Genomic DNA, 17,557 nt, shown 5'->3' on the forward strand with positions numbered 1-17,557 from the left:
AATAGCAGGACTGGCAAAAAAGAAGAAAAAGAAAAAGCTGGAAGTGGTTCTGTGGCTAAAGTGGTAGAGCCCTAGCCTTAAGAAAGCCCAAGGATAGTGCTCAGGCCCTGAGTTCAAGCCCCAGGACTAGTTAAAAAAATTATGAGTATCTCACTTACCTTTTCATTTTTTATTGTTGCATAAAGGTAAACCTCAAAAGTATCTTCTTCCACAGCACATAATTTGGCCTCAACCTGAGTAGCTGCTAAATGAAGCATAAATGAGTTTATATTAAAAGCATAACTGAGCTTGGCACTGGTAGCTCATGCCTTTAATCCTAGCTACTCAGGAAGCTGAGATCTGAGGATTGCAGTTCAAAGTCAGTCTGGGCACAAAGTCTGTGGGACTCTTATCGCCAGTTAACCACCAGCAAACTGGAAGTGACACTAGTGGAAAAGCAATGGCCTTGGGCTGAAGAGCCTAGGGACATTGTCCAGGCCTAGAGTTCTAGCCCAACAACAACAAAAAGGCATAACTGAAGCCACATAGCTGTGATCCTAACTACTCAGAAAACTGTGATCTGGAGGATCACAGTTTGGAGCTAACCCAGGGAGAAAACTCAACTCCTCTAGCTCCAAATTAACCAGCAAAATGCTGGGCTGGAGGTAAGGCTTGGGTGATAACAGTGCCAGCAGTAATGGGAAAAGGTGAAAGGTCAAGTTCAAGGCTACACACACACACTGACACTCTCACACTCTCTCGTAGCATCATGACTATTTCTCACACATCTGTCTCTGCTAACCACGTATTCACCTGCAGCAAAAAGTCTAGCAAGGAGCCGGGAGTTTGGCCTAGTGGTAGAGTGCCTAGCACGCACAAAGACCCGGGTTCAATTCCTCGATGCCACATACATAGAAAAACACCGGAAGTGGTGCTGAGGCTCAAGTGGTAGAACTCTAGCCTTGAGAAAGCCCAAGGACAGTGCCCAGGACCTGAGTTCAAGCCCAGGACTTGCAAAAAAAAAAAAAAAAAGTCCAGCAATGTCCATGGGCCAGACAGACTCTCAGGCAGGATGCGGTGAACACAGCTGACCTTACCTCTTAGAACACTCTGGAAGTACTGGACAGCTGCACTGTCCCACTTCTTGGCTGGGCTGAAACAGTAAAGGGATGCACTTTATCAGTAAAATTCTTGGCTAGTGCACTAACATCATCTGGCAGACAAGACACTGGGTGTTTCTGATACGACCTAATGGAGCCATGGGCAGGTTGACAGAGAGCAGCTCAGGCCCGCTCTTGGGATGGGGGGCTCGCACGATGGGCACCTCACTGCAGAGACTCAAGATATACACTCCCTGCTGGCATGTCCCAGCCCAACACATCATACTTCCTGCAACACTGTCCCTGGAGGTGCCAAGTGTCCAGCAGAACTAGAGTGTGACAATTACATCCATGAAATGAAAAACAAACAAACAAAACTAGAAGGAAAATTATACATATTGGTAAATGGCTTCAATGTAACTTCTCAAACTAATTTTGTATACCAAACAGTATTATAAAATGTCCATTAAAAGCTCCATAGCTACTCGGGAGGTGGAAACAGGAAGGTCACAATCCTAGCCAAGTCCGTGAAAGGCTTTATCTGAAAATAAACTAAAAAGAAAAAAGGGCTGGGGATGAGGCTCAAGTGATAAAGCACAGTTCAGATCTCCATATTTGTTTTTTGGTTGGTCATGGGGTTTGAATTCAGGGCCTGGGCACTGTCCCGAGCTTTTTTTTTTTTTTTTTTTTCAAGATTTTTATTAACATTTTTACATCACACTTCAAATGTCATGTTTAACAAGTCCCTGAGCTTTTTTGCTCAAGGCTAGTGCTCTACCACTTTGAGCTATGTCCCACTTCTAGTTTTCTGGTGGTTAACTGGCAATAAGAGTCTCACAGACTCTCTTACCTGGGTTGGCTTCAAAATGCAATTCTCAAATCTTACCCTCCTGAGTAGCTAAGGCTACAGGCATGAGCCAACAGTACCCAGCTGGAAATGCAGTCTTAATAAGACTACAGGGTCTCCTAGGAGGGTAGCGTGGGGCTAGAGAGGAATGCAACCAACATCTTTTTTTTTTTCTTTTTGGGGGTTGGGATGAGAACAGTTGATGTTTCCAGACCTTGTCAGGGACTCCTATGCCCAAGAGATTCCCCTTTCCCCCCTCAGCCTCTCAAGGAGCTGGGGCTACAAGTGGTGTTCACTGCGCCTGGCTAGTAAAGTGTGTTTTATGATCTAAGGATTTATGCCTTTCCTTCAGTTAATTTACTACTTTTTGCAAGTTTAAAAAACAGATAAGGGGCTGGGAGTTTAGCCTAGTGGTAGAGTGCTTGCCTAGCATGCACGAAGACCTGGGTTTGATTCCTTGGTACCACATACATAGAAAAAAGCCAGAAGTGGTGCTGAGGCTCAAGAGGTAGAGCTCTGGCCTTGAGAAAGTCCAAGGACAGTACTCAGGCCCTGAGCTCAAGCCCAGGACTGGCAAAATAAATAAATAAAAAATAAAAAACAGATAAAAGCACACAACTCAGGCCTCCTCCAGTAATAGGGTTCCTCAGGCATCCCATAGCTCAGGGACAAGTTTGACAACCACAGACCCAGAATTCACCTCCTGCCTCCTACAAAAGACAGGCCTGTGGTCAGCTCAGTCCTTGTACAGAGCAGGTGGTTTCAAATTAACCCCACATACTTAAGGCTCTACTCAGGGTTCACCTAGTCCAGAAGCAATACTTACACAATCTGTGCACTATCTTCACAGAAGTCGATGTGTAACGTAACAGGTTTAGTGCAGTAAAGTCTGAATTTTTTCGCTCTATATGGAAGCTTCATGAAAGAGTCTACGGCAACTCGGATACTTAAAAGAAAAGCAGGAAAGGTTCTGTTCTAAACAAAAATTGGACATGACAAATTCATTTGACTGTACTTATATTATTAATGTCTATGTAAAACAACACACACACACAGAAAGCCAGGTAGCTGGTGGCCCACATCTGTAATTCAGATACTCAGAAGGCCAGTATCTAATGTTCATGGTTCAAAGTCAGCTAGGGCAGGAAAGTCTATGAGACTTGTTTCCAATTAACTAGCAAAAAGCCAGAAGTTTGGAGCTGTACCTGGAGGTAGAACACCAGCCTTGAGGGGGAAAAACCATAGCAAGGAAGCAAAAGTGTGAGGCTCTGAACTCAACCTTCAATTCGTACATGCGTATGTACACACATACACAACATTTAAGCTTAACAGCTTGGCCCAAGTAGCAGAGAATCACCTAACAAACATGAAGCCAAATTCAAGCCCTGGTACAAAAAAATATTTTAAAAGTGTAAGGCAAAATAAATATTCATACTTTTTTGACTTGACTGGAATAAACTTGGCAAAATCCACAAGGAAGCACTCTGCCAGGTAATGGTCTGCTGAAGAGACAATCGACTTAATAATGGCCCTGCACCAGCACTTCAGCTCCTGACAGTAGACCACGCACACCTAAAAGAGGAAAAGCATGACTTTCTTTCCTATTGTCAATACCAAAAATCTCTATAGTCATACAATGAGAGAAATAGGTTTCTTTCAAAACCACTTTGGAAGCCCAGAGCTGGGGTTTCACACCTGTAATCCTAGTTACTCAGGAGGCTTGTGCTTAATCTGGTTGTAAGCCAGCCTAGGGAATAAAAGTCATGGGATTCTTGTCTACAGTTAACCACCAAAAAAACCAGATGTGGAGTTGTGACTCAAGTGGTAGAGGACCCGTCCTAAGCAAAAAAAACACTTTCCACAATCTATCCTGAATCTTAAAACAATCTAAGAACCGAACCCCAAGGCAATAATAAAAAAGGGACTAAATACTCCAAAAGCTACCTTCATTTTTTTTTTTTTTTAATCATGGGCTTAAACTCAGGGCCTGGGCTCTGTCCCTGAGCTCTCTGGCTCAAGGCTAGTGCTCTACTACCTTGAGTTACAGCACCTCTTCTGGTTTTCTGGTGGTTCACTGGAGATCAGAGTCTCAGAGCCTTTTCTGCCCATGCTAGTTTTCAATTACATCCTCAGATCTCAACCTCCTGAGAGGCTAGGATTACAGGCCTGAGTCACAGCACCTGGCACTTTCTTCATCTTAAGTGAACTTTTTTTTTTAACCAGTCCCAGGGCTTGAACTCAGGGCCTGAACACTGTTCTTGGGATTCCTCAAGGCTAGAGCTCTACCACTTGAGCTGTAGCACCATTTCTAGTTTCTTCTGTGTATGTAGGACCAAGGAATTGAACGTGGATCTTTGTGCATGCTAGGTAAGCACTCTACCACTAGCCCAAACTCCCAGCCCCTTAAGTGGATATCTAAAGCTACATTTTCGGTTAGGAATGTGGCTTAGTGGGAGAGTGCTTGCCTAGCATATATGATGCACTGGGTTTGATTTCTCAGTACCACATAAACAGAAAAGGCTAGAAATGGTGCTGTGGCTCAAGTGGCAGAGTGCTAGCCTTGAGCAGTGTCCAAGGACAGTGCCCAGGCCCTGAGTTCAAGCCCCAGGACTGGAAAAAAGAAAATATTTCACGTTTTTAGTAGTGTTTCAAGAGTTATTAGCAGGCAGAGTGGTGAGTGTCTGTAATACAAGGACTAAGGAGAATGAATCAGGATAATCTCAAGCATGAGATTCAATGAGATTATGTCAGGAGACACAATGGTTAAACCCCAGTGAGATACATACCTGTCCTTCTTCCAAGATCAATGGTTTTATTTCTATATCCTGACACATGCTGTCATAGAAATCATTCATGGCACTATTTAATTTCTGATAGTCAACTTCATTATCTGAAAAGTTACCAGATCCTTTGATAATAACCCAGAAGCAACCGGGATCTTCAATCTGTAAAGTGTTTAATATGAAAATAAAATAATACATGATTTATCAGAGAAACTATGAAATAATAAACCTTAGAATTACAAATCCAGTGATAAAAACAAAATTTTTATGTCAGGTCTAGGGCATCAACTTTATTTTTTCGCTAGACTAACACTCCCATCTGAGCCATAATTCTATTTCTGGCTTTTTACTGGTCAATTAAACATAAGAATCTCACAAACTTTCCTGCTTTGGGTGGATTCAAACCACAATCCTCACATCTGCCTACTAAGTAACAAGGATCTGACCAGTATCCCTTGTCTTAAACAGTCAAATCAAAGATATTATAAAGACTTGCAAGGAATGATAAGTAATTTTCAAATGTGTTATGACTCAAAAAGCAGATGTCCCTGTTCTTTCATATTGGGAAAATTCTCATAGTAATTGTTAGGTCTGCCTGGAAGAAATGACTTCTTCCCTTGGTTCTCTCCCCCTGCACCCTGGAAATCCCCAACCAGCACCTGTAACCCTGGCATGCCTGGGAGCAGTGGAAGGTCTCCCAGTCCGAGGTATTTCCCCATCCTCTGAGATCACATCCACTTCCACTGTGGCTATATCCCTTCCCCTATATAATCTCTCACTTCCCACCAAAAGCTCTCTTGCTCGGCCGACTCCATTTTGGGCGGCAGGAGTCTGCTCTTTCCTCATGCAATAAACCCTCTTCTCCTGAACTGTGTGGGGTTTCCTTTCAGCAGACCTTACAGTAATAATATACAGAAAGTTCAAAATATTTATAATATAGGAGAAATAAATATGATATATATATACAATCCTGCTAATATTAAAAAATGAGGGGGGGCAGGAGTGTGGCCAAGTGGTAGAGTGCTTGCCTAGCACGTATGAAACCCTGCATTCAATTCCTTGGTACCACATACACAGAAAAAGATGGAAGTGGCTCTGTGGCTCAAGTGGTAGAGAAAGCTCAACTAAAGGAAGGTGCCCAGGCTCTAAGTTCAAGCCCAAGGAATGACCAAAAAAAATAAAAATAAAAATGGAGGGTGTGTGCAAATGTAGTTTAGTGGTAGAGTGCTTGCCTACCATGCATAAGGTCCTGGGTTTGGGATGGGAGTGTGACCTAGTAGTAGAGGGCTTGCATATCATGCATGAAGACCCAGGTTCAATTCCTTGGTACCACATATATAGAAAAGCCAGGAGTGGTGCTGTGACTTAAGTGGCAGGGCGCTAGCCTTGAGGAAAAATCCCCCCCCCCCCACACCCAACAGAAAAAAAAAAAAAGCCCTAGGTTCCTCAGTAGCACATGAACAAAAGAACAAAAGTGGTGCTGTGTTTCCAAAGGTAGATTGCTACCCTTGAGAAAAAGCTTAGGGAACAGTGTCCAGGCTAGGCCCTGAGTTCAAGCCCAGGACTAGCCAAAACAAAAAATTGGCAGATTAGCCAGCATGGTGGTTCACACTTATAATCGTAGCTACTCAGCAGGCTGAGATTTGAGGATCACAGTTTAAAGCCAGCTCAGGTACTAAAGTCTGTGAGATTCTTATCTCCAATTAACCACTAGAGAGCTGGAAGGCACTGTGGCTCCAGGGATAGGGCGGTAGTGTAGAGCTGAAGAGCTCAGGGGCAGCACCAGGCCCGGAATTCAAGCCCCACAACTGACAAAAAGAAAAAAATAAAATAAAAAAATTGTCAGATTAACAAAAATATGAGCTATTACCTATCGGAAAAATAAATGACAGAAGGAGAAAAAGTCAGAGACCCCTGAATGTGGCTTGTTACGTAGTAGTTATTGTTAAAAAACAAAATATTCATTGTTTGAAGTTGAAAATATAAAGTTAAAATTCAATTTAAAGTATTTCTTTTAAATCATTGATTGCGGGCATAATAATCAGGCCTGTAGACAGCAGGTAATCAAAAGGCAGCGATTGGGAGGACCGGGACTTGAGGCCAGTCCAGCTGAAGAGTTACCAAGACCCTTCCTGACTTGACCAGGAGGAAGCTGGGTGTGATGGCACACATCCACTGTCCCAGGTAGGCGGGGATGTACATAGGTAGACCAATCGCAATGCAGGAGAGCCTATCTCAAGTGCCAATCACCCAAGCCTATTCTTTGCCAGATCATAATCTCCTTGGTGACAGGGTGTGTTTCCCGGGTGGGCCCCAGCCACCTCCATCCTGTCCAAGGAGCGGGGCTCCTAAGGGACAGGAACAGGAGGCCAGGCAGTGCTCGCTGAAGTCATCGATCCCGAACTCGGGAATGAAGTTCACCTGTGGGCACGAGACACGGCTGCGTCTGGATTTCGGAGAAACCTGCTCCAAATCCTTCAGAGACCCCCCCCCCCTCAAACGCGTATTCCCCGGGGCTCTCCAGCCTAAGGAGCTCCGCCCCCTGCCTCTCCCCTTCCGCAGCAGGGTCTCAGCGCACCCCGCCATCCCTCCGGCTCCCCTCCTCCCTCACCTTCAGCACCAGGATCTCCAGCATCTTGATGGAGGCACCTGGGGCCCAGCACCAGCCTCCTCTCGGGCTGTCCTAGCCACGCGGGGAGCCTGGCCTCGTCCTAGAGTCTTGCACGTGCTCGCCCAGGCAGCAGGCCGATGACGCCGACGCCGCCACGCCCCGAGACCACGCCCCTCCCGCAGCCACGCCCCCCGGCCTGCCCGCCGGGCCTCAGCCCCCGGAGCCCCGCACCGCGGCCTGCCTGCCCTGCGAGCCTGCCCTGCGAGCCTGCGTCCTCAACGGCCCGCCCGGCCCCGCGCGGACGAGCAGGCCGCCGGCAAGCACGCGGACGTTAACTGCCCCGACAACGGCTGGCCAGGCCTGGCCCGTATGCGGCCGGGCTGAGAAAACATGCCGAGGAAGAGCGCCTCAAGAATGGGGGAGAACCCGAGGAAGGAGGCGGGTACGACCGGAAGGGGCGTGGTAAGCCCAGGGGGCGGGGAATGATGGGTAGAGCTGACAGATAATGGCTGGCTTGATAGGAAGAGGCGGGGAATGGCTGTCAGGACTGGAAGGGGCGTGGCAACGTGCGGGTAGCAACTAGAGGAAGGGGCGGGGATAACAGAAAGGGGCGGAGCATTTGACTGTCCTGGCTCCCAGCCAGCCTTGGCAGACACATCCTTGAGTCCAATTAGCCAGCAAAAAGCCAGAAGTGGAGGCGTGACTCAAGTGGTAAAGGGCTAGCCTTGAGCAGAAAAAGTTAAGTGAGAATGTGACATGGCATGGACTTAAAACCCCAATAGTAACAAAAGAACAAAAAAACAAGCTTGTTTCTATCCATGTCATGTAAATAACTTGTGCTTGAAGCCTCCTCAAGGACGTACACATTAGGACAGCACCGCTGTAGAGGAGGTGAAGTCCACAGCCTGACTGACACTGGGCTAACATAGCTCTCCTGGAAACTTCAGACCTTGCTAGAAAGTGAGGGAACTAATGGATTTAGTGCCAGAGGAAGTTCCCCAGCTGCAAAGAACTTGAATATAACATCCGAGTTCAACATTTTCTGTGTGTGTGTGTGTACGCGTGCAGCTTTTCTGCTCAAAGTTAACACTCTTCTACTTGAACCAAAGCCTCACTTTTGGCTTTTTGCTGGTTCCTTGGAAATAAAAATGTTGGATTTGTCCGTCTAGGGTGCCTTCAAACCTCAATCTTCACATCTCAGCCTCCTGAGGAGCCACCTGCAGCCTGTTCAATTGTCCATCCGTGCACACCTGGCCTCCTTCCCCTAGGGAATGGTAGCATCCCCTCCACACTTGTGATTACAAAGTTTCCAGACAACCAAAGTCCCAAGGCCAAAAATTCCAGGATTGAGTCCTCTAATCAGAATTAAATACACAGAACTCTTATTTTATCGTCTTTATTAGTAGGAAAACTAAGACATTTCATGGAAAAATAAATTCATTTAGCCAAAGATCATAAAAGAGAATCAGAACACTAATGATCATTTCCCATTTTCCATTGACATTCTTTGAAAGTTAGGTGCAGCGATTCACACTTACAACCTTCTATATGGCGAGGCTCAGAGCAGTAGGACCAAGGGTCAAAGACAGCCTAGGCAAAAAAAGCACAAGAAATTCCCTTCTTAACTGACAGCTGGGTCAGGTGCTCACACCTGTCTTCTCAAGCCATGTGGAAAGCTAAGATTAAAGGGTCTCAATCCCAAGCCTGCTCAAGAAGAGAACTTCTCATGTTCACAGAAAGGATGGCATGTGCTCTGGATCCCAGCAACATGGGATCCCTCATGTAGCCAGATCAAAGATCAGGCACATGCCTGGGTGGAAAAGGGAGATTCCATTCTTAAAATAGTCATTAAAAATCAGGGACAGAGGCATACCCAGCAACATTGTGCCAGCCTAGCAAGTTCAGACCCCTTCAGAACCAACAGTAAACAATTACTGTAGGTGGATATGGTGGGTCAAGCCTGTAATCACAGCTCTTAGGAACCTGAGGCAGGAAGACTTTGATTTTGTAGCCAGTCTGGGACTACGTTAAGTGAGACCATCTCAAAAAAAAAAGTAAAATAAATAAAATCCTTAATACAACTGAACATTCTTTCCAGATTACCCAATCAGAAAGTACAAACCTTATTAATTTAGCTCCATTCTAACCTCTAATTAACTGCTACTTCAGAGCATGAAAGTTAATGGTTGGGGCCAGAGTGTGGCCTAGTAGTAGAGTGCTTGCCTACCATGCACGAAGTCCTGGGTTTGATCTGTTGGTACCACATACATAGAAAAAGCAGGAAGTGGTGCTGTAGCTCAAGGTAAAATGCTAGCCTTGAGAAAGCCCACGGACAGTGCCAGGCCCGGGACTAGTAACAAAAAACCAACAACAAAAGTTAATGGCTTTTGCAGGGCTTTGGTATTTAAAATATTAACAAATGCCAGGTGCCAGTGGCTCATGCCTATAAATCCTAGCTACTCAGGAGGCTGAGATCTAAGGATCATAGGTCAAGGCTGACCCGGGCAGGAAAAGCCAAGAGATTCTTATCTCCAGTGAACCACCAAAAAAGCCGAAAGTTGAGCTGAAGCTCCACAGGCAGAATGCTAGCTATGAGCCAAAAAACTCAAGAGCATCCAGGCCTTGAGTTCAAGCCCCGGGACTGGCACAAGAAAAAAAAAGAGGAGGGCCAGGAGTTTGGCCTAGTGATAGAGCGCTTGCCTAGCATGCACGAAGACCCAGCTTCAATTCTTCAGTACCTCATACACAGTAAATGCTGGAAGTGGTGCTATGGCTCAAGTGGTAGAATTCTAGCCTTGAGAAAGTCCAAAGACAGTGCTCAGGCCCTGAGTTCAAGCCCCAGGACTGGCAAAGGAAAAAAAAGAAAAGAAAAAACAAGTGGGAACCATTGTGACAATTTGTTATTGTTTATAAACTTTATATTCATATGATACACTTTACAGCACAAAGAATAAGGACAGTGCCCCAATACACCTGAATTAAGAAATACTACGTTCTGGGCCTGGAGCATGGCCTAGTGGTAGAGTGCTCGCCAAGCAGGCACCAAGCCCTGGGTTCAACTCCTCAGAACCACATACATGGAAAAAGCCAGAAGTGGCACTGTGGCCCAAGTGGCAGAGTTCTAGCCTTGAGTGCCCAGGCCCTGAGTTCAAGCCCTAGGACTGGCAAAAAAAAAAAAATACTACATTCCAACTATAATCAATCAAGCTCATTAGTACAACTGTAAGTTGGTCAGCTTAATGGCAAGCAACACCCTACAAATGGCTTTTATTTACTATGTAGCTCTTAGGATATCTATGTTTGTACTTAGACTTGACAGTCACATGGAGGTTATAAAGATATGTATCGTGCATTACTAGTCGGTGAAATTTCTTGCCTTTCATGATTTCTTCAGTCGTCTTTTCAGTATACATAGGATTGTCTACAAAGTGTGAATCTTCTACATACAGTTCATCTCCTGAAAATTAAAAAAAAAAAATTCCATTAGAATTAAAATTCTCCAATCTCCTTTCTCCATAGTCAAGTTTGAACTCAAGCCTTCAGGCTCCAAGCTAGGTGAGTAGGATTCTGCAACTTCAGCTACATATCCAGCTTTTATAAAGAAGTATTTTGGGGCCAGGAGTTTGGCCTAGTGGTAAGAGTGCTTGCCTAGCCTACATAAAGACCCAGGTTCAATTACTTGAGACCACATATGTAGAAAAAGCTGGAAGTGGTACTGTGGCTCAAGTAGTAGAGCTCTAGACTGGAGAAAGCCCAAGGACAGTACTCATGCCCTGATTTCAAGCCCCAGGACTGGCAAAAGAAAAATTAATAAAGTATTATTTTGTATATTACTATCACAATAAAGTCAGTGACATGTAAATCAATATTTATTTGTATGTATTTTGTGTATTTGGAAACTGAGTTATTTAACTGAGTTAAATAAATAACACTAAGTTCAAATTCTTCCTTGGATTTTTCATGTCCTTCTAGCCAAGTATCTGCTTTGGACACATGAAGATTTATGACTGCCCCATTGTCACTGTCTCATACCTGTAACCCTAGCTACACTGTAAGTTGAGATATGATTGTCGTCCATAGCCAGCCAAAGTGGAAAAGTCTATGAAACAGCCAAAACTGGAGGTGAGGCTCTCAAGTGGTAGAGCACCAGCTAAGTGACATCACCTAGTCGTTGGGTTCAACCCTAGTACTGACATCTTGAAAGCAACAATTACTGGTGCTTGCTTACTTACCTGGAAAAAGCTTGATGGTGGAGTTGGCAGTTACCAGCATGATGGGCATCCATCTTTCAGGCGCTTCTAATGCACGATCCAAAGAAAATTTGTGCAAGGCAGAGAGGGAAACAAAGTTTTCAAATCTTCTTATTTCATAGAACTGTGGGCATGCCAACCAAATATTTTTGGATAGGAAATTTTTAGTTGCCTCGGATGGAGATAACCACTGGGGAGACAAAGGATCAGCTTTGTCAGATTTATTCTATTGACAAAGATTGTGACTGTTAATTTGGGACATAAGATTTACTAGACGACATTACATTAATTCCTTGGCATACCTTATAAAACCTCCCTAAGGGCCGGGAGTGTGGCCTAGTGGTAGAGTGCCTAGCATGCACAAAGACCTGGGTTTGATTCTTCAGTACCACATACATAGACAAAAGCCAGAAGTGGTGCTGAGGCTCAAGTGGTAGAGCTCTAGCCTTGAGAAAGTCCAAGGTCACTGCTCAGGCCCTGAGCTCAAGCCCAGGACTGGCAAAAAACAAAAACAAAAAAAACCTCCCTAAAAGAAAAGGAAGATTCAGAGGCCTGGCATAGTGGCACATATTTGTAGAAACATCGAATCAGGATGTTACTTGTCTATAAAAAGACACTAGCTGGGCTGGGAGTTTGGCCTAGTGGTTAAAGTGCTTGCCTAGCATGCATGAAGACCCGGGTTCGATTCCTCGGTACCACATACGTAGAAAAAAGCTGGAAGTGGTGCTGAGGCTCAAGTGGTTGAGCTCTAGCCTTGAGAAAGTCCAAGGACAGTGCTCAGGCCCTGAGCTCAAGCCCAGGACTGGCCAAAAAAAAAAAAAAAAAGACACTAGCTTACACAACACAGTGAACCTCAATCTGTGGGGTTTTTTTTTTTTTTTTGGCGGGAAGGGAGGAGTGTTGGTGCTGGTACTAGAATTTGAACTCAGGACAAGAATACTGTCTAGCATCTACCTTTTCAGGCACAGCTCCACTCCAGCGTTTTAATGGTTTATTGAAGGCAAGTGTCTCATGATCCTTAGATCTCAACCTCCTGTATAAATAGAATTATATGTGTGAGCCACTAGTGCTCAACTTTCATTCTATTCTTTTTTTTTTTTTTTTTTTTGGCCAGTCCTGGGCTTGAGCTCAGGACCTGAGCACTGTCCTTGGACTTTCTCAAGGCTAGAGCTCTACCACTTGAGCCTCAGCACCACTTCAGGCTTTTTTTCTATGTATGTGGTACTGAGGAATCAAACCTGGGTCTTTGTGCATGGTAGGCAAGCACTCCACCACTAGGCCAAACTCCCGGCCCCTCAACTTTCATTCTATTCTTTTGATTTATTTTGTGCCCATCCTGGGATTTGAACCCAGGACCTGGGCATTGTCCCTGAGCTGCTTTTGTTCAAGGCTAGCACTCTACCACTTAAGTGAAAGCTTCACTTCCAGCTTTATGGAGGTTAATTGGAGTTTCATGGACTTTCCTGCTTGGGTTGGCTTCAAACCATGATTCTCAGATCTCAGTGTCCTAAATAGTCAGAATTACAGGTGTGAGACACCAGCTAGCTTTTCAGTCTTTTTCTTTTTGCCAGTCCTAAGGCTTGAATTCAAGGCTTGGGCATGGTCCCTGGACAGTTTTTGCTCAAGGCTAGCCCTCTGCCTCTTGAGCCACAGTGCCACTTCTGGCTTTTTCTGTGTATGTGACCACACTCCTGACCCCTTCAGTCTATTAAGAGCTTGATTAAACAATAATAATAATAGTTATTTTTCCTCTTTATTATTTTTATTTATTATGTGGTACCAAGGAATTGAACTCAGGGCCTCATGCATGCTAGGCAAGCACTCTACTAAGCCCCATTCCCTGTTTTTTGAGACATTAACCCTGAGAACCAATATATGAATGGGACAGACTTTCAAAGCTTGGGCTGGCAGAGCTGTTCAGCAGAAAAAGAAGATAGCCATGGGGTGGGGCGGGGGGGGGGGGATTAGAACTGCAGTACACTGAAAGATAAGTCTCCCAACAGTCTTCCAGTTTATTCTTCCAGAATGATCTGTAACCAGCCCAACTTATCACATCCCGGTTGTCACAAACTTGATCAACTTTTAAAGCCAATCTGTAATTAGTGTAGGCAATGATGGTCTGTCAGTCTGCCAAGTGTATCTCTCACATAACTGAGTAATGGCTTAAGATGAGAAACTGGGCAGAAATACTGAATGGCACTACAGATAGCAAGCATTACCATGTGCATGCAAATGATTGATTGGTATAAATTAGTTATGCAGATGATTGACGAATACAAAAAGTAATTAACTCAGTCCAAGTATTATATTATGGCTATGTCATGGCTGACCATGACCTTAAGGGAGGAATATGAAAGACCCCTGGAGCTCCTGTCATATACACTTTAACCACAGATACACTTCTAGCAGATGAATATAGAACCTCCTGTCTTGTAAGACAAAGGTCTTCAGCTTCTTTGCACCAATTTTCTCTGTGTCACTTCATTAAACACATTATAGCATGAATTTATTACTCTATCCATTTGCTGAGTGTGGTTAACTTAGTTTAATATTGTGTGACTTTGGGAAAAAGAAAAAAGGAATAGGACAAAACCAAGGTTTCAGTAACATAAAATCACATATAACAGGGCTGGAAGTTTGGCCTAGTGGTAGAGTATTTGCTTAGCATGCATGATGACCCGGGTTCGATTCCTGGTACCACATACCAGAAGTGCTGCTGAGGCTCAAGTGGTAGAGCTCTAGCCTTGAGAAAGTCCAAGGACGGTGCTCAAGCCCTGAGCTCAATCCCAAGACTGGCAAAAATAAATAACAAAATTTTCGAAACATGCTGGGCAGAGGTGGCTCATGGCTGTAATGTTGCTATTGGGGAAACTGAGATGTAAGGATTGTGGTCAAGTCCCTGAGACTGTTATCTCTAAGTGATTCAATATTAAAAAGCTAGAAATGGAGGTGTGTCTTAAATCGTAGAGGGCTAGTCTTGAGCAAAAAAAAAAAAAAAATGAACAAAGAACAGTGCCCAGAGTCTTGAGTTCAAGCCCCCAGACAGATGGACAGAACATGTTAGGTGTGATGGTTTGTGCCTACACCGGTACCTACTTAGGGTGCTGAGATCAGGAGGTTCACAGTTTAGGGGCCTCATGGGGGTGGGGGGAATTCTTGATATAGTATAGGTAAATCTGTCATCGGAGCTATGGGTAGGAAGCATAAATGGGTTAAATTGCACAAGGCAAAGTGAAGCTCCCTTGAAAGTAACCAGAGTGAGCAGGGCGCCGGTGGCTCACGCCTGTCATCCTGGGATTACAGGAGGCTGAGATCTGAGAATCATGGTTCAAAGCCAGCCCGATCACGAGCCCCCAATGAACCACAGAAAACCGGTTCAGCCGGTAGGGCGGTAGCCTTGAGCTGAAGAGCTCAGGGTCAGCGTCCAGGCCCAGAGCTCAATCCCCACGACCGGCCAAAGACGTAAACAACCCCCCCCCGAAAAAAAAACCCCAAAAGAGGGTGGTCCTCAAGTTTGTTTTTTTTTTGGGGGGGGGGGGGACACTGTGGGCTCACGTCTTAAAAGTTGAGCTCTGGGGATCCAGGTGAACCAGATGGCCAGTGCAGCGTGAAGTGGAACCGTGGGTCCAGTGAGCCTTGGCCACTGAGGCCCTGAGCCGCCAAGCCCCAGGACAATGAGTAAGATGAGGGGAGGAGGAGGAGACAGGGCAGTGCTGGGGGACCCCGGGCCTCCCGCTCGCCACTACCTGGCATTGGGTCACCTCGCTCAGGTCGGGGTCGGCGGGCGGCGGCTCCCGCAGGCAGCAGAGGAAGAAGGCGGTGTCGAAGCGGCGGTGGCCGCCGGGCACGGGCGGCGTGAGCCAGCCGCTCCAGTCCTGCAGGGCCCAGATGTCCGGGGTGCAGTCCAGGTGCGCGCACAGCCTCAGGAACTCGCCGGGGTCGCGGCGCACGCGCGCGCGCCAGGCCGCCAGGCCCGCGGGCGGGTCGAGAGCTCGGGCCGGCTCGGGAGCCGGGGAGACGCCGCGGGGCCGCAACAACAGCACGCCCGCCTCCTCGAAGGTCTCGCGGATGGCGCAGATGCGTCGGGCCACGTCATCAGGCAGCGCCGCGGGGTCGGCGGCGTCGGACCGGAAGTGGGGCAGTTCCGGAAACGAGGCCGCGAACGGGCGCGGCCAGGGGTCCAGGCCGAAGCGCGGAGGCCCGTGGTGCGGCGCGAAGAGCCCGAGCCAGTCCGGCGAGCGGTCCGCCGCGTCTAGCACGCCGCCCGGGAAGACGTGAGCGTTCGGCAGGAAGTTCTGGCTGGCCGCACGCTTCAGCAGCAGCAGCCGGTAGTCCTCGGCGGGAGGCGGAGGTGGCGACGGGGCCGCGGCGCCCGGGCGGGCCCAGCGGGCAGCCAGGATCACCGAGGCCGCCCGCCGCCAGAGGCCGGGGCCGGACTGCAGAGGGCTCCCCATGGACGGAGTCCCGGCCTCGGACACCTTCCCGAGCGGGAGGACCAGCACCCGCCGTGGGGCGAGCTGACCTAACCAGCCTTCGCCCGGACTGACGCCCGCCGGCCTGCGGGAGGAGGAGCGCCGTCCTCCACATCTCTCCGCCCCGCCCCTCCCTTTCTCCTCCTCCCCCGCTCCTTGTCTTTTTCCTCCCCCTGCCAGGGCAGACCAATCTGCGAGGTTCTTATCGCCAGCGGATCAAAAACTGGAAGTGTGGAGGTGTGGCTCAAGTGGTAGTCAGCCTTGAGCCAGAAAGCTAAGCGAAGCAAGAATGGGAGGCCCTGAGTTCAAAACCCGGTACTAGGCGTGAAGAACGAAGAGCATTTAGAAGGCAGATGTGCTGAAGTGTGATAATCGATGAAATATTCACAGCAACGGAGAAGAACTTGATTGTCTTGCCTAGGATTCCCTATAAGGCACTATGAACTTTGAACTCGTTACGTAATACAAACACTGTGCATAGCTGGGAGCTCCTGCCTGTCATTGTAGCTACTCTGGAAGTTGAAATCCGAAGATCGCAGTTTGAAGCCGGCTTTGACAGGAAAATCTGTGAGACTTAGCTCCAATTAATTACCAAAAAAAAAAAAAAAGCCACCAGTGGAGCTGTGGTTCAAGTAGTAGAGCACCAGCCTTAAACAGGAAAACAACAACAACAACAAAAAAACAAGGAACAGGGTCCCGGCCCTGAGTCCAAGCCCCAGGATTGGCACAAAACAATAAAACCTGAGGTAGAACGTAATGTCCGCTCAGGCCCAGAGTTTAAGCCCCATGAACCAACCCCCCCCCCAAAAAAACAAAACAAAACAAAAAAACAGCATTGCTGAGTGTTCTACTCAGGGAGTGCTTTAATGATACAAGGCTGACTTATCCTGAAATAACCTGAACAGTAGTCAAGAATCAGAACACCAAGGACAGTCCCTGAGTACTGAAAGAGGTACACCTGTGCACCAGTGACTAACCCCTGTAATCCTTAGCTACTCAGGAGGCTGAGATACAGATTTGAAGACAGTCCAAACAGAAAACTCCATCATTCATTCATATCCAGTTAACCAACAAAAAGAAGCGGCAGTGTGAAAAGCCCAACTTTGAGCCCTGAGGCCAAGGTCTAAGAGAAGAAAAAAAAACAAGAAAGCAAGACAGAAAGCAAGACAGGATTGCAAAGAAAACTCAAGGGGTAGAAGGCGATTGATAGTGGTTTACTTTACTCCTTATGACCAGCAAGTATTTGAATCTGTCTCTGAAATACAGAAGTATGAGATTTACAACTTTTTTGTTTGTTACGAAGACTCATTTTGGTTGTTTAGGTTCCCTTATTGATCTTTCCTATTTCTGCAAAACTCTCATTAGGATTATGACAGAGATCGACTCTGTAGATAGCTTTGGGTAGTAGGGGGTGAAGGGGACGGTGTATGTGTATGTGTGTACAGGTAGTGAGACTTAAACTTGGGTCCTGAGTACTGTCCCTTAGCTTTTTTTTGTTCTTCCACTTGAGCCATA

The 17,557-nt window shown here is 46.5% G+C and overlaps 2 protein-coding genes across 2 annotated transcripts in view; both read right to left on the minus strand.

Moving 5' to 3' along the window:
* Positions 1-7,454, minus strand: part of Tdrd12 (tudor domain containing 12) — a 40,123-nt gene extending 32,669 nt beyond the window's left edge. Inside the window, exons 1-6 of the mRNA XM_090323059.1 lie at positions 7,321-7,454; positions 4,713-4,871; positions 3,362-3,498; positions 2,753-2,872; positions 1,077-1,132; positions 159-244 (exon numbers count right to left, since the gene is read on the minus strand). Of these exons, the coding sequence (XP_090179185.1) occupies positions 159-244; positions 1,077-1,132; positions 2,753-2,872; positions 3,362-3,498; positions 4,713-4,871; positions 7,321-7,344 (582 nt within the window). The 5' untranslated portion in view covers positions 7,345-7,454. The remainder of the gene's footprint in view (positions 1-158; positions 245-1,076; positions 1,133-2,752; positions 2,873-3,361; positions 3,499-4,712; positions 4,872-7,320) is intronic.
* A 2,244-nt stretch (positions 7,455-9,698) lies between these two features.
* On the minus strand, positions 9,699-16,195 carry Nudt19 (nudix hydrolase 19). The gene is made up of 3 exons (XM_090321920.1): positions 15,317-16,195; positions 11,553-11,760; positions 9,699-10,777 (listed from the first exon to the last, which is right to left on the minus strand). Exons 1-3 carry the CDS (start codon positions 16,022-16,024, stop codon positions 10,575-10,577), a joined length of 1,119 nt encoding a protein of 372 aa, XP_090178046.1. The 5' UTR covers positions 16,025-16,195; the 3' UTR covers positions 9,699-10,574.
* Between the last annotated feature and the right edge of the window lie 1,362 nt (positions 16,196-17,557).

The sequence above is a fragment of the Megascapheus bottae genome, chromosome 31 (genome assembly GCF_031878675.1).
Source record: "Megascapheus bottae isolate mThoBot1 chromosome 31, mThoBot2.hap1, whole genome shotgun sequence".
NCBI classification, from domain to species: Eukaryota; Metazoa; Chordata; class Mammalia; order Rodentia; family Geomyidae; genus Megascapheus; species Megascapheus bottae.